The sequence below is a fragment of the Natator depressus genome, chromosome 1 (genome assembly GCF_965152275.1).
Source record: "Natator depressus isolate rNatDep1 chromosome 1, rNatDep2.hap1, whole genome shotgun sequence".
Classification (NCBI taxonomy): domain Eukaryota; kingdom Metazoa; phylum Chordata; order Testudines; family Cheloniidae; genus Natator; species Natator depressus.
Genome location: NC_134234.1, coordinates 149,364,197 through 149,378,739, shown reverse-complemented (window position 1 = coordinate 149,378,739; position 14,543 = coordinate 149,364,197). Strand labels below are relative to the sequence as shown.

The following is a 14,543-nucleotide window of genomic DNA, read 5'->3' as shown; positions in this document are numbered from 1 at the left end:
ACCGAACACCCTTGCCCTGCCCCTGCCATTTTCACCCGGCTGGGGCAGGGGGTTGGGGTGTGGGAGGGGGCTCTGGGCTGGGAGGTAGAGCTGAGGGGTTTGCAATGTGGGAGGGGGATCAGGGCTGGGGCAGGGGGTTAGGGTGCGGGAAGGTGTTTGGGGTCTTGCTTACCTCAGGCGGCTCCCGGAAGCAGCTGGCATGTCCCTCTGGCTTCTAGGCACAGGGGCGGCCAGGGAATTCTATGCGCTGCCCCCATCTGCAGGTGACACCCCCACAGCTTCCCCTGGCCACAGTTCCCAGCCAATGGGATCTGTGGAGCCAGCGCTCGGGGTGGGGGCAACACGCAGAGCCCCCTGGCCGTCCCTGCACCTAGGAGCCGGAGGACATGCTGGCTGCTTCTGGGAGCCTCATGGAGCCGGCGATGGCTGCGGCCAACCGGGCTTTTAGCGGCCTGGTCAGCTGTGCTGACCAGAGCCACCAGGGTCCCTTTTCGACTGGGCATTCCAGTCGAAAACCAGACACCTGGCAACCCTAGCTCTGCCCCCAGCCCAGCTCCGCCCTCACTCCCTCTTCACCCCAGCCCAGCTCCACCTCTAGCCACAGCTCCTCCCCCCTCCCCAGTTCTGCCCCCAGCTCCACCTTCAGCCTAAGCTCCTCTGCTGAGCCAACTAGGGGGTGTGGACAGATGCCATTACTGGTAAGGGGGGGGGCGGCGACAAGAAAAGTTTGGGCACCACTGTTCTAGCGGAATCCCTAGGTAGTATGCAGCCATTCTACACCACCCACGTTCTTTCACTGATGTAGGAGGTGTGGTCACAGTGGATGGGAGCATCACCAGAGTGCACTGTGCTCCGGCAATCCAGGGCTGACAAAATGGCCCCTATGGAGTTGTTCATAGCCAGCACAAGTTAGAGCCTCTGAGGTTATTCTAGCTTCTGCCAAGGGCTAAACCAGCTCCTGAACGGCCCCAGGATTGGGGGATAAGGGGAGCAGAAAAGTAGGAGAAAGCAACGTCTGTCCCATTCTCTGCAAAAGGAAACAGAGTCTAGCAATTGTGATCAAAACATACTACCTCACTCTTACAGAGGGAGCCCTTCTCCCTACTAAACCTGCACACTAAAAACAAGGGTGAATTTGGTGGCAGCTAATACCTAGTTCATTTTTCCATGAATGGAAAAGATCTAATTAACTACACTGTGTGAATAGAAACAAGAGGCTGCTAGACAACTCTGACACCACATTCTACAGGCCATTACCCTCTGACCCCACTGAGGATTACCAAAAGAAACTACACCATCTGCTCAAGAAGCTCCCTAATGCAGCACAGGAACAAATCTACACTGACACACCCCTAGAGCCCCAACCAGGGGTATTCTATGTGCTACCCAAAATCCATAAACCTGGGAATCCTGGATGCCGCATCATTTCAGGCATTGGCACCCTGACAGCAGGATTATTTGGCTATGTAGACTCCCTCCTCAGGCCCTACGCTACCAGCACTCCCAGCTATCTTTGAGACACCACTGACTTCCTGAGGAAACTACAATCCTTTGGTGATCTTCCAGAAAAAAAACATTTTAGCCACTATGGATGTAGAAGCCCTCTACACCAACATTCCACACAAAGATGGACTACAAGCCATCAGGAATAGCATCCCTGATACCATCACGGCAAACCTGGTGGCTGAACTTTGTCCTCACTCACAACTATTTCAGATTTGGAGACAATTTATACCTTCAAGTCAGCGGGACTGCTATGGGTACAATCATAGAATATCACAGGGTTGGAAGGGACCTCAGGAGATCATCTAGTCCAACCCCCTACTCAAAGCAGGACCAATCCCCAATATTTGCCCCAGATCCCTAAATGGCCCCCTCAAGGATTGAACTCACAACCCTGGGTTTAGCAGGCCAATGCTCAAACCACTGAGCTATCCCTCCTCTGCATGGCCCCACAGTATGCCAACATTTTTATGGCTGACTTAGAACAACGCTTCCTCAGCTCTCGTCCCCTTATGCCCCTACTCTATTTGTGCTACATTGATGACATCTTCATCATCTGGACTCATGGGAAGGAGGCCCTTGAGGAATTCCACCAAGATTTCAACAATTTTCACCCCACCATCAGCCTCAGCCTGGACCAGTCCACACAAGAGGCCCACTTCCTAGACACTACAGTGCAAATAAGCGATGGTTACATAAACATCACCCTATACCGGAAACCTACTGACTGCTATACTTACCTACATGCCTCCAGCTTTCATCCAGACCACATCACATGATCCATTGTCTACAGCCAAGCTCTAAGATACAACCGCATTTGCTCCGATCCCTCAGACAGAGACAAACACCTACAAGATCTCTATCAAGCGTTCTTAAAACCACAATACCCACCTGGTGAAGTGAAGAAACAGATTGACAGAGCCAGAAGGGTACCCAGAAGTCACCTACTACAAGACAGGCCCAACAAAGAAAGTAACAGAACACCACTAGCCATCACCTTCAGCACCCAACTAAAACCTCTCCAGCACATCATCAAAGATCTACAACCTATCCTGAAGGACAATCCCTCACTCTCACAGACCTTGGGGGACAGGACAGTCCTCACTTACAGACAGGCCCCCAACCTGAAGCAAATACTCACCAGCAACTACACACCACACAACAGAACCACTAACCCAGGAACCAAACCCTGCAACAAACCCTGGTGCCAACTCTGTCCACATATCTATTCAAGGGACACCATCGTAGGACCTAACCACATCAGCCACACCATCAGGGGCTCATTTACCTGCACATCTACCAATGTGATATATGCCATCATGTGCCGGCAATGCCCCTCTGCCAAGTTCATTGGCCAAACTGGACAGTCTCCACACAAAAGAATAAATGGACACAAATATGACATCAGGAATCATAACATTCAAAAACCAGTAGGAGAACACTTCAGTCTCCCTGGTCACTAAATAACAGACCTAAAAGTTGCAATTCTTCAACAAAAAAACTTTAAAAACAGACTCCCGCGTGAAACTGCAGAACTGGAATTAATTTGTAAATTGGACACCATCAGATTAGGCCTGAATAAAGACTGGGAGTGGATGGGTCATTACAAAACCTAAACTTAATTTCCCCAATACTAATTTCCCCCTATTGTTACTCAGACCTTCTTGTCAACTGTGTGAAATGGGCCACTCTCATTACCACTTCAAAAGTTATTTTTCCTCCCTTGGTATCCTGCTGTCAATTGAATTGCCTCGTTAGACTGACCTCACACTTGGTGAGGCAACTCCCATCTTTTCATGTATTTATACCTGCTCCTGTATTTTCCACTCCATGCATCTGATGAAGTGGGTTCTAGCCCACGAAAGCTTATGCCCAAATAAATCTGTTAGTCTCTAAGGTGCCACAAGGACTCCTCGTTGTTTTTACTGTGTGGTCAGTTGATCAGACACAGATCAGAGGCTGTCACTGGCACCCTATCCAGTGTGATCATAAAGGTTACTTGGGGGAGTTACCTTTGGGCATGGGATTTTGGCAATGATGCTCTACAGCTATGGAATCAATCACCCATCCATTAGTGGCTAGTGGTAGACCGAGTTAGTTTTTTAAATCACAGCTCACAGTGCTTTATGTCTGATGCTACTTTTATCTGTCTGTAAATTAGGAAACACCTTGAGACATTTGTAAAAAAAAAAAAAACCCCCACAAACACAATGTAAATGCTTTAATAAAATAATACTTTGCAATAGCATAGTGCTTTTCAACCTAGGATTTCAAAACGATTTACAAAGGTATTATTATCCCTATTTTCTAGATGGGGACTGCTGAGGAAACCAAAAGATTTAAAGTGTTTTTTCCAAACTCTGTTGTCTGTGCAATATCTGTCTGTCTGAGGTACTTATATCCTTCCCTTTCCCCCCCCCCCCCCGCCCACACTGCAGTATCTGAGTGCCTCACAATGTCTAATGTATTTATCCCTCATAACACCCCTGTGAGGTAGGGAAGTTTTACCGAAGGGGAACTGAGGCACAGAGACTTGCTGAAGGTCACAGAGGAAGTGTGTGGTGGAGCTGAGAATTGAACCCACGTGTTCCAGGCCAGCACCCTAGCCAAAGAACCTCCTTCGTCTCCGTGTGGAAAATATTTACGTGGCATCAACTGAACATTTATTCACCTGACTACATTTTATGTTCTTTATTTCTCCGGCTCCCCCAAAATTATAGAACCTTCCAGACTGAATTTAGAGATGCTGACTTGTAGCTATGGAAATCCATCCTTCTGTATTTCCCCCACACCTACTTATGGTTCCCCAAGTGAAGGGGCTTCATTGTTATTTAAATGCAGCAAAGAGTGTTTGGTGTCTGGCACCTAGAGTGACAGCAGCTGGCACTACAGCAAGGCTTTGTGCTGCCAGGATGGGCATCTCCCAGGCACTTAAGGCAACAAAGTGCGGCCTCTCACCATGACAAGAAATGGAGACGGGAGTTCAGAACTGTCACGCAGCATCTGAACTCAGTGTCATGTGAAACCGTGACAGCAGCATTTTGATACTCCATAATATCAGTTGCTAAAGTGCTTTTTTAGCTGACTACTGGGATTTGATCTGTGAATTAAGATACTGGAATAATGCATCAGCAAACTCAAATAAATGAGAACAGAGTTCTCAGACCTGATGCCTAAAGTTAAGGCTCCTCAATCCATAATTAGACACCTAAAAATAGGTGGCTTGATTTTTCAGAAATGCTAAGCAGCCACAAAGCTGTTGGGTGCTGCATACGTTTGGCCCCCATGAAAATCAGGCCACTTTTATTTTAGGTGTTGAATTATAGATTTAGGACACAAGTTTTAGCCATCCATGTTTGAAATTTTTAGCCTTAACCTTTGCATTTTCATACAAGGGAAAGTTTTAAATGCAAACAATTAAAGTAAAACCAATAAATTATACAGTCATTTCTTTTAGGGTTTAGGGGAAAATATTTGCTGAATATTAAACTAATTGGTGATGCTACAGCATATTCTATTTTATTAGATAAAATAAGATAAACAGATCAGGTAGATCTCAATTGCTATGCCAATTATTTTAATTTAGTACTTAGCGACCAATGCTGTCTGCAACCTTCAATTAGTTTGCGCTTCATTATCCTACAAAAGGACCAGATTCACTTCTTTATTACATCTATTTAACCATGCTCATGAGGTTCTTCTATTTAAAGGAATTAATCTCTGAACATGACTCTGTAAGAAATGGAGCTATTTTAGGATCTTGGAGTAACTAGTGGGATTTTCCTTGTACATTTTTAACTACCAGTGTGTCCTGAAACATCTCTCAATTCATTTGGAATAGAACATCCGACAAGGAATTACCCATGAATCTAGACACTCAATATCAGTTTGTAAGGCTGAATAGCAATTACAATGGCAATATGCATGTTCCATTATGGGGGAAGGATTTCTCCAGTAAAATGCATTTTGTATTTGCTTGTTTCTCACTTGATTTTTCTGCAGTTTTTCCTTAAAAACAAATTCTTGTGTTTTGTACATGGTATGAGGATTTTTTAAAACATTATCTCCTACAGAATACAGTACTGGCCAAAAGTAGAACAGCAAGTGAACACAGTTATGAATACCAATGAGAGCCTGTCCTTTCAGCACTCTTAGAAATCTTTTCTCAAGTTCAGAACTGGCTCTTACTTTTAAGAGCTAATTAAGCAAAAAAATCATTTTTGCAATTTTTTTTTATAGAGTGAATGCTCTCACTAAAACTTTTTCCTGGCTCAGAAAGATTGTACTGAAAAGCTGCCTGCCACCTGTTTGATAAGCTGGCAAGCGTTCAGAACACTACCTGGTCCCCCTTTAGTGATTCAAAAAAAAATCTCTTTAGCCCATTTGCCCTCACAGCTCCTGGAAGCTACTTCCTATTCTGAATGGGTATTTTCCCATTGGTAGCAATCATGTACAGCATCAGGTTGTAGCCCAAGCTTGCTCTATACCCGAAGTCCCATGCTTGTAACAGCCTACCTGTCATCAATTCAAATGCCACAATCAAGCCAGTGGGAATGATACTGTGGGGCAGCCAGGGAGGAAAATGTAAAGGAGTAACATTGCCTGCAGTGGACATGTCCCTGGCTCAGCACCCACTATGAAGATGAGTGAGGAAGTGAGGGGATGATGGAGTCAAAGATTTTTCCCCTGAAGCTGTCCTAAGTCCCTCGACTGCAGTGCTGTGTGATAAAGGATTCCACTCTCCTTGGAAGATTGGGGCAATATTCTTTTTAAGAACCAGTAGTTTGAGTGACACTCTACTTCTAGCACTCCTAAGTTTTTGGTTTTTTAATGACTTATGGCTGACAAAACCTGCCCGTCCCCACCTCTTAGTAACATGAGGGTGACTGCTGCCTTACGTGAATCGTACCATGGTATGCTAATAATACTGACACCTGGTAGAACCTAGCCACTAAATCCAGAATTTTCCATCTTTGGTCTCTATAGTTAGTTACCTAAACCTGTGCTCAGGCCACTCTACAATTAAGGCCACTTATTTTGGTACCTAAGGTTTGGGACCGAGATGTGAAAATATGGTCTAAATCCATAATTTCCCTCTTTAAAAACACTTAATAATACTGAAACGTATCCCACACCTCTTAAAAATGTTGTCCTAAATACTGACAAGGAAGACTTCTGTGGTTGACAGCTTGCTGGGATAGCAGAATCTGCAGCAGCATCTTAATATATCTGGCATTGGCAAGGATGCCTAGAAATCACATAATGCTTCTCCCTCCTTGCCAAAAATCCCAGTTTATATTCACTAGGATTGTCATGTTGCAGAAACAAATGTGTTTCAAAGGCCACGTAATCAGATACTGCATCTTTTCATAAGAGTTATAGTCACTACTACCACCTTCTTTAACACAATCTTTTTCAAAAGAAGCTGCTATACCGGTAGGAAATCCATCCATTTCCTAGGGTAAGCGAGTTAAGAGATGATCCTGTCAAAATAAACAGTAATTGAAGGTTATTTTAACTCCGCTGATGACAGTCTAAGCAAGGAGATGAAGGATTGGGGCATGAAGAATTAGTGGAGTGATGTGGTGTGGAGAACCTTGATGCACTACAGCCTGCGCAATGAGCTTTTCCATGACTAATTCATGAAGCTTTGAGTTCCCAAAGCACTTTATACATTTGGATAAGTATTGTACAAGTGAGGAAGAAACTGAGATGCGAGACGTTCCATGATTTGCCCAAGGACACATAGCAAATCAGCAGCAGAGTGAAGCACAGAACTGAAGCCTCCGGATTCCTAACCCCCTGTTCTAACCACTAGACCATGCTACCCCCATGTTCACACCATGGCCCAAGTCACTGTGATACCTTTCACAAGTACTACATTCATCCAAACAATCTCAACACAAATAAGCTGTGAGCAGATAAATAGCACCATGTTTAACTCTCAGTATAAGAAAGTCCTTCTGGTCCTTGATTTAGGTCTTCCTCAGTATTACAGCTTATGAGAAGAGGCACCCATGGCAACATGCATTAATTCACAAACTAAACAAATGCACTCTCGCCAACTTTCAGCCTCCTGTTTAAAACAGGTTTAAGTCCAGTTTTGAAAGTTACAAAGAAATTTTAATAAGACCCAAATGTCTGAAGGAAGGATCACTGTCTGTGAAGAAGCAGGTGCAATGCTTTCCAAATAATCAGTCGATCCCTTTCATTCAGTATTACATAGTGACACTTATCTGCTCTAGGCTGCTCCAAAGCCAGGAGTGTGGGGGAGAATGCGGCATGCATGGTAGTTGCTGTCTTTGCCTGAGTGGAGGAATTTGCTTATGAATTTGTGATTCAGAACTCTGTGAAGTTTTTTGACCATTCTGGTTTTGGTGAATGTACCAATTGCCATTGTATTTGTTATTCTGTACCAATCCTAATGACCCGAGACAGAGCCTTTCTTCTTGGTGACAGCGACTAGCAGCCAACAGTACTAGTGGGGGAAAAACAACCCAGATGACCTTTCTGAAGAAAATGCCATCTGCAGATCAGCACTTGGAGACCAAGTGCTAATTACGTTGCTCAATGCAGGATACTTCCATTCTGTTCTCATCCCCATGCCATGGTTCACCCTGAGCATGACTAATTCATCTTAGCTGTCAGGCACAATAAAGTAGCCAGAGCAATGCTTTGTCTTTCAATAATCTACAGCTATGTGCCTAAATAAGCACTTTGGGTGCCTTTAAAAAATAAAGCTGGCAGCTGCTTAAGCTGACATAATATCACTATATGCTGATTAATTCCTTGGTGCCAGCTGCTTTAGATGCATTCATGCTGGTAATGGACATTGCACTGTGAAAATCCAGTTCCCTGTACAAGTAGATCCATTGCTTTTGAGAGGTCTGGAAAAGGAAACTTCGTTTTGGCTGTTTAAAAAGTACCATTGCCAAAGGCTAACTGACTAGCTTTGAATAAGTAATCTGTTCAGTGACCTTAGTCCAGTCTCTTGTGACCATTTCACTATGTCATAATGTCAAAAAAATTCAGTGTGTACTCCCAACATGGAAAAGAAGGCTGCTGCCAGTCAGCAGTGAGGTACTTTGACAGATGTGTGTGGAAAGCCTGTATGTGTGTGCTTGCACTACACCTGGGCATAAATTGATCAGTCTAAATTTCACGCTTTCAATCTCATAGATACTAAGGTCAGAAGGGACCATTATGATCATCTAGTCTGACCACCTGCACAACGCAGGCCACAAAATCTCACCCACCCACTCCTGCAAAAAACCTCTCACCTATGTCTGAGCTATTGAAGTCCTCAAATCATGATTTAAAGACTTCAAGGTGCAGAGAATCCTCCAGCAAGTGACCCGTGCCCTCCAAGTGATCCTCCAGCCCCATGCTACAGAGGAAGGCGAAAAACCTCCAGGGCCTCTTCCAATCTGCCCTGGAGGAAAAATCCTTACCGACCCCAAATATGGCAATCAGCTAAGCCCTGAACATATGGGCAAGATTCACTAGCCAGATACCCAGGAAAGAATGTTCTGTAGTAACTCAAATCCCACCCCATCTAACATCCCATCACAGGCCACTGGATCTATTTACCATGAATATTTAAAGATCAATTAATTACCAAAATCATGTTATCCCATCATACCATCTCCTCCATAAACTTATCGAGTTTAATCTTAAAGCCAGATAGGTCTTTTGCCCCCACTGCTTCCCTTGGAAGGCTATTCCAAAAGTTCACTCCTCTGATGGTTAGAAACCTTCATCTAATTTCAAGTCTAACCTTCCCAAAGACCAGTTTATATCCATTTGTTCTGGTGTCCACATTGGTACTGAGCTTAAATAATTCCTCTCCCTCTCTGGTATTTATCCCTCTGATATATTTATAGAGAGCAATCATATCTCCCCTCAACCTTCTTTTGGTTAGGCTAAACAAGCCAAGCTCCTTGAGTCTCCTTTCATAAGACAGGTTTTCCATTCCTCGGATCATCCTAGTAGCCCTTCTCTGTACCTGTTCCAGTTTGAATTCATCCTTCTTAAACATGGGAGACCAGAACTGCACACACTATTCCAGGTGAGGTCTCACCAGTGCCTTGTATAATGGTACTAAAACCTCCTTATATCTACTGGAAATACCTCGCCTGATGCATCCCAAGACTGCATTAACTTTTTTCACGGCCATATCACATTGGCAGCTCATAGTCATCCTATGATCAACCAATACTCCAAGATCCTTCTCCTCCTCCGTTACTCTTTGCATGCTGAGCTGCACCTTGTAACTAGGGTGCATCACCTCTAAATCAGCACTGTTGTATTGCTATAGAATGCAAAGGTATGTCCATGGGGTGGTAGAAACACAGCTTTGCTGGACACACAGACCATGACTTAGGAGCTTTGCTGGATACACAGACCATGAATTGTGGCACCTTAGAGACTAATACGTTTATTTGGGCATAAGCTTTCGTGGGCTAAAACCCACTTCATTGGATGCATGCAGTGGAAAATACAGTAGAGAGATTATATATATATATATATATATATATATATATATATATATATCAGGATGGCCCATTTCAAACAGTTGACAAGAAGGTGTGAGTAACAGTAGGGGGAAAATTAGCATGGGGAAATAGTTTTTAGTTTGAAACCTGAGACCATGACTTGATTTTTTTTAAAGCATCTTTTGTCAGCAGCAGCACACCTGCCACATGGGAGGCCCTGGTCTACAGTCAGCTCTGCATACTTGTTTTCTGTGCAAGGTGATACAAAGAGCATACAGTGTGATGGGGGAAGTGCCCATTACATCCGAAATGAACACTTCACCTCTGTCGACATTTGTTGCATGCTGTCATGCAGCACAGCTGAGAAGTGTAATAAAAACGACAAGGGGTCAGTTGATGGCCAGTGGGGCAAAATCACCTGCCTCTGTGACCATCATCTTAGAGCTACATTCATACTTCATGAGTCAGTGAGATGACAACTGCCACCATCGCACGGTCCTCACTAGTGAGCCAGAACCTGCATGTGCCTACCTGCCCTATCCCCAACTTGCAGCTAACGTACAATATTTAGATAAGTTGTTATATGGGGCCCCTCTCGAGGCTTCCCCAGCTGCGAAACCAACAAAGGTGCATAGCCTGCCTGGCTTCCCAGCCAAAGGAGCCATTCAGTAATCTGGCAGGGAAGCACCTTTGCTGAGGCAGCCACCTAAAGCTCACAAAGCTGCCCAAATCCTTCCTCTTCTTACCTGATTGGTAATTGGGCCTTAGAGAATGTTAGCTGGGGAAGCACAGGCCCATGTCCTTCTGCTGCCATAGCAGAAGCAGAATCTACTTTGGCAACAGCTAAGGAAGAAGAAATCCTTTCAGGTGTCTCTGTATGTATTTTATTTTATTTCTTAAAGTAGTAGTTCTTTGTTCCAGCATGGGGAAAATATGCTCTACCATATACCCAGGCCAAGTGTTTAATGGGGAACACAGGGCAATTTTTTTCTCCTTAAATATAGCTCAGTTCCTCTGTCTCCAAATAATTTGTCTCCTTATCATGCCATGAATGTGATCTACAATATTGCTTTTTATGCAGCACCCAGAAGACGCCACAATAAGTGCTTTAATCCAAAATTTGATGGTGTAGAGGAGAACCTGGGTGCAGTACAAAGTAACAGCTCACTGAAACCCACTGGAATGTGCCCAGCAAATGAAGTTGTTTCAAGCCCGTTCCTCCAGCTGAGGCAACGGCAGGCAGTTCAGCAGAGAGTAACCTCTGACCCTCCAACTCTCACTCCCACCAATATACGGATAGAACACAAACTGTACATACTTCTAGCTGCCATGATCTCCTGCTGCAGGACACATATATACAACTGAAGTGTCAGCTGAGGCGCAGAGCCAAGGAAAGCCTGGATCACAGATGCCCTGCTGAATGCAGATCTATGTGTAAACAGTTTGCCTTCAGCCTGGCCCACTTCCTTCTCAACTTCTTCTGAATGTCCATCTTTAGGCATCTGCCTCTTCTTGGTGATGCTGACATAAGGCTCTTCAAATCTCCCCGCATGAAAGTAAATGTAAAAAACTTCCACACACCTGGAAGTAAATCAACAGATAAAGAGTGATAGAAAAAAAATCAAGGGTTTTCCAATAGCCTTATTAACATTCTAAGCCCATTTTCACAATTGCTAATACTGTGCCCTGCTCTGATAATCAATTTATTTCCCAACTTTACTGTGCTATGATTAGGGCTCTACCAAATTCACAGCCATGAAAAATGCATCACAAATTGTGAAATCTGGTCTTTTGTGTGCTTTTACCCTATACTATACAGATTTAGAATCATAGAATATTAGGGCTGGAAGGAACCTCAGGAGGTCATCTAGTCCAACCCCCTGCTCAAAGCAGGACCAATCCCCAATTTTTGCCCCAGATCCCCTAAATGGCCCCCTCAAGGATTGAACTCACAACCCTGGGTTTAGCAGGCCAATGCTCAAACCACTGAGCTATCCCTCTTCGCGGGGGAGACCAGTATTTCTCCAATTGGAGGTCCTGACCCAAAAGGGAGTTGCAGGGGGTCGCAAGGTTATTTTAGGGGGCCACAGTATTGCCACCCTTACTTCTGTGCTACCTTCAGAACTGGGTTGCCAGAGAGTGGCTGCTGTTGGCCGGGCGTCCAGCTCTGAAGGCAGCGCCCCACCACCAGCAGTGCAGAAGTAAGGGTGGCAGTACCATACCATGCCACCCTTACTTCTGTGCTGTTGCTGGCAGCAGCTCCACCTTCAGAGTTGGGCACCTGGCCAGCAGCCACCACTCTCCAGCTGCCCAGCCCTGAAGGCAGCACCCTGCCAGCAGCAGCTCAGAAGGGTGGCAGTACCATCCCATCCCATGCTTACTTGTGCCCTGCTGCTGGCAGTGGCTCTGCCTTCAGAGCTGGGCTCCTGGCCAGCAGCCGCTGCTCTCCAGGTGCCCAGCTCTGAAGGCAGTAAAAGTAGCAATACTGAAACCCACCCATTCAATAACCTTGCAACACCCCGCTCCACAACTCCTTTTTGGATCAGGACCCTACAATTACAACTCTGTGAAATTTCAGATTTAAATAGCTGAAATCATGAAATTGATGATTTTTAAAGTCCTGTGACCATGAAATTGACCAAAATGGACCGTGAATTTGGTAGGGCCCCACTCGTAATGGTGAGTTGTCCTCTTGATGTGACATTAATATCCATGAGTCTACTCACTGGGGTAAGCATTATATATCCCAACCTGAAAGCAAGGAGTCATAACAGCCAGCCAGGTGCATTATCTGACCAGTACATCCCACAGCCAATGGAGATTACTACTATTACAATTCAGTATCTATAATTAAGATTAAGATTTTGTCATGGTTATTTTTAGTAAAAGTCATGGGCAGGTCAAGGGCAATAAACAAAAATTCACGGAAGCCATGAACTGTCTGTGACTTTTGCTGCTGCGGCTCTATGGTTTCCCCCACAACCATGGTGGCTGGGAGCTGCAGGATTCCCCCTCTGCCCACGGTGGCTGGGAGCTGCAGGGTGACCATATTTCCCAAAGAGAAAATGGGACACTCCAGCCGCTCGCCCAACCGGTCCCCCTCTTCCCGCGTGAGGCTGTTGCCCGTCGCTGGAACCCTGAGCAGGGCCCCCTCAGGAGTCTGTCACCTATTGCTGGAACTTTGCAGGGGGTCGCTCGTTGCTGCGGTTGCCTGTCGCTGGAATCCTGCCAGGGCCTCACTGGCTGCCAGCTCCAGAGTCCCGCAGCCCCTGGGGCTGAAGCAGAGAATGTTACGGAGGTCTCTGGAAATCATGGATTCTGTGACTTCCATGACCTCCATGACGTAAACGTAGCCTTATCTATAATAAAATTCCAGGGTTGTCACTCTCTCTGCTTGTCACTCAGGCCTAGAATATCTGAGAGTCACTGTGAAGCAATAGAAACAGCTACATGCATAGTGGAGACCTCTTTTTGTTAAGAATATCACCAGCCTGAATCATCACTAGGGTTTGTGGTCTGTTAACATCTAATTTTTAAAGGTCTCAGCCATTTTGACTTAATGAATTATACCTATGCAACAGCATGGGTTTTCAACTACAATAAGGCCTGTATCTATATCATTCCAAGAATCCTAGACCATTGTGCAATCTCAGGTAACTCAACCAATCACCACCCTTACTCTACAGCTAATTTGCATGCAACAATTTCATTGGCTGTGTGAGGGAGACAGCATAGATGGTGGATTACCTGGCTCAACTGCCACCATTCTTCAAAATCACCCACATAACACCACAACCAGGACCCACAAAAACCCCCAAACACATATAGCCCCTCATTGCAGCATATACCCCACATTTGCCAAGCGCACAATGTAACACTACTTTCCCAGCACCACACACTCATTTGCCCACCCTCACTTATACTTCCCATAGAACTGTAGCCATGGGTCATCAACAGGTTGAATCATCACTGAATTTGTGGGCTGTTACCATACAGTTTTTAAGTTCTCAGCCATTTTTAGCTTTTTTTAGACAAATGATTTTAAATGACCAATTAGAAAATACACTGAAGAGCTCAAATTATCCCAGTGATGAGGCCTCTCCTCCCTTGAGCCCTGTCAGCAGCAAGATAGGAAGGGGCTTCTGTTGGTAAGCAAACTATGACTATATTAATATTAATATTCCAGTGGACTACTCCAGAGAGTAATGTCTGTTAGAGCTAGAAGCTGACTGGAAAGTCTGTATGTTTTAAAAAAGCAACCCATGACTGAGAACGCACTATTGTCCCAAATAAAACATTTTAACAATAAACTGTAGAAAAGCTTAGGCTTTTGAAGAGTGCCTGCTGGTCAGGTAGACCAGGAATATTCAAAGAAGCAAACTAAAACTGCTGCTATCTGGGTTGTGTTGGAATTCTCTCTAATTTGCAGGGACAGGGGTGGGGTTAGCAGTCTTGTTTTTAAATAAACTGATATGCTGTTTCCCTATCAGAACCACAACTAAGGCAACACATGACAGCAAATGCTCTGAACCCGACTGTCCATAC

The 14,543-nt window shown here is 44.9% G+C and overlaps 1 protein-coding gene across 1 annotated transcript in view; it reads right to left on the bottom strand.

The window, feature by feature from the left end:
• Positions 1–14,543, bottom strand: part of XK (X-linked Kx blood group antigen, Kell and VPS13A binding protein) — a 28,971-nt gene that overhangs the window by 3,264 nt on the left and 11,164 nt on the right. The window contains exon 2 of the mRNA XM_074968711.1: positions 11,317–11,579. Coding sequence (XP_074824812.1) covers positions 11,317–11,579 — 263 coding nt within the window. The remainder of the gene's footprint in view (positions 1–11,316; positions 11,580–14,543) is intronic.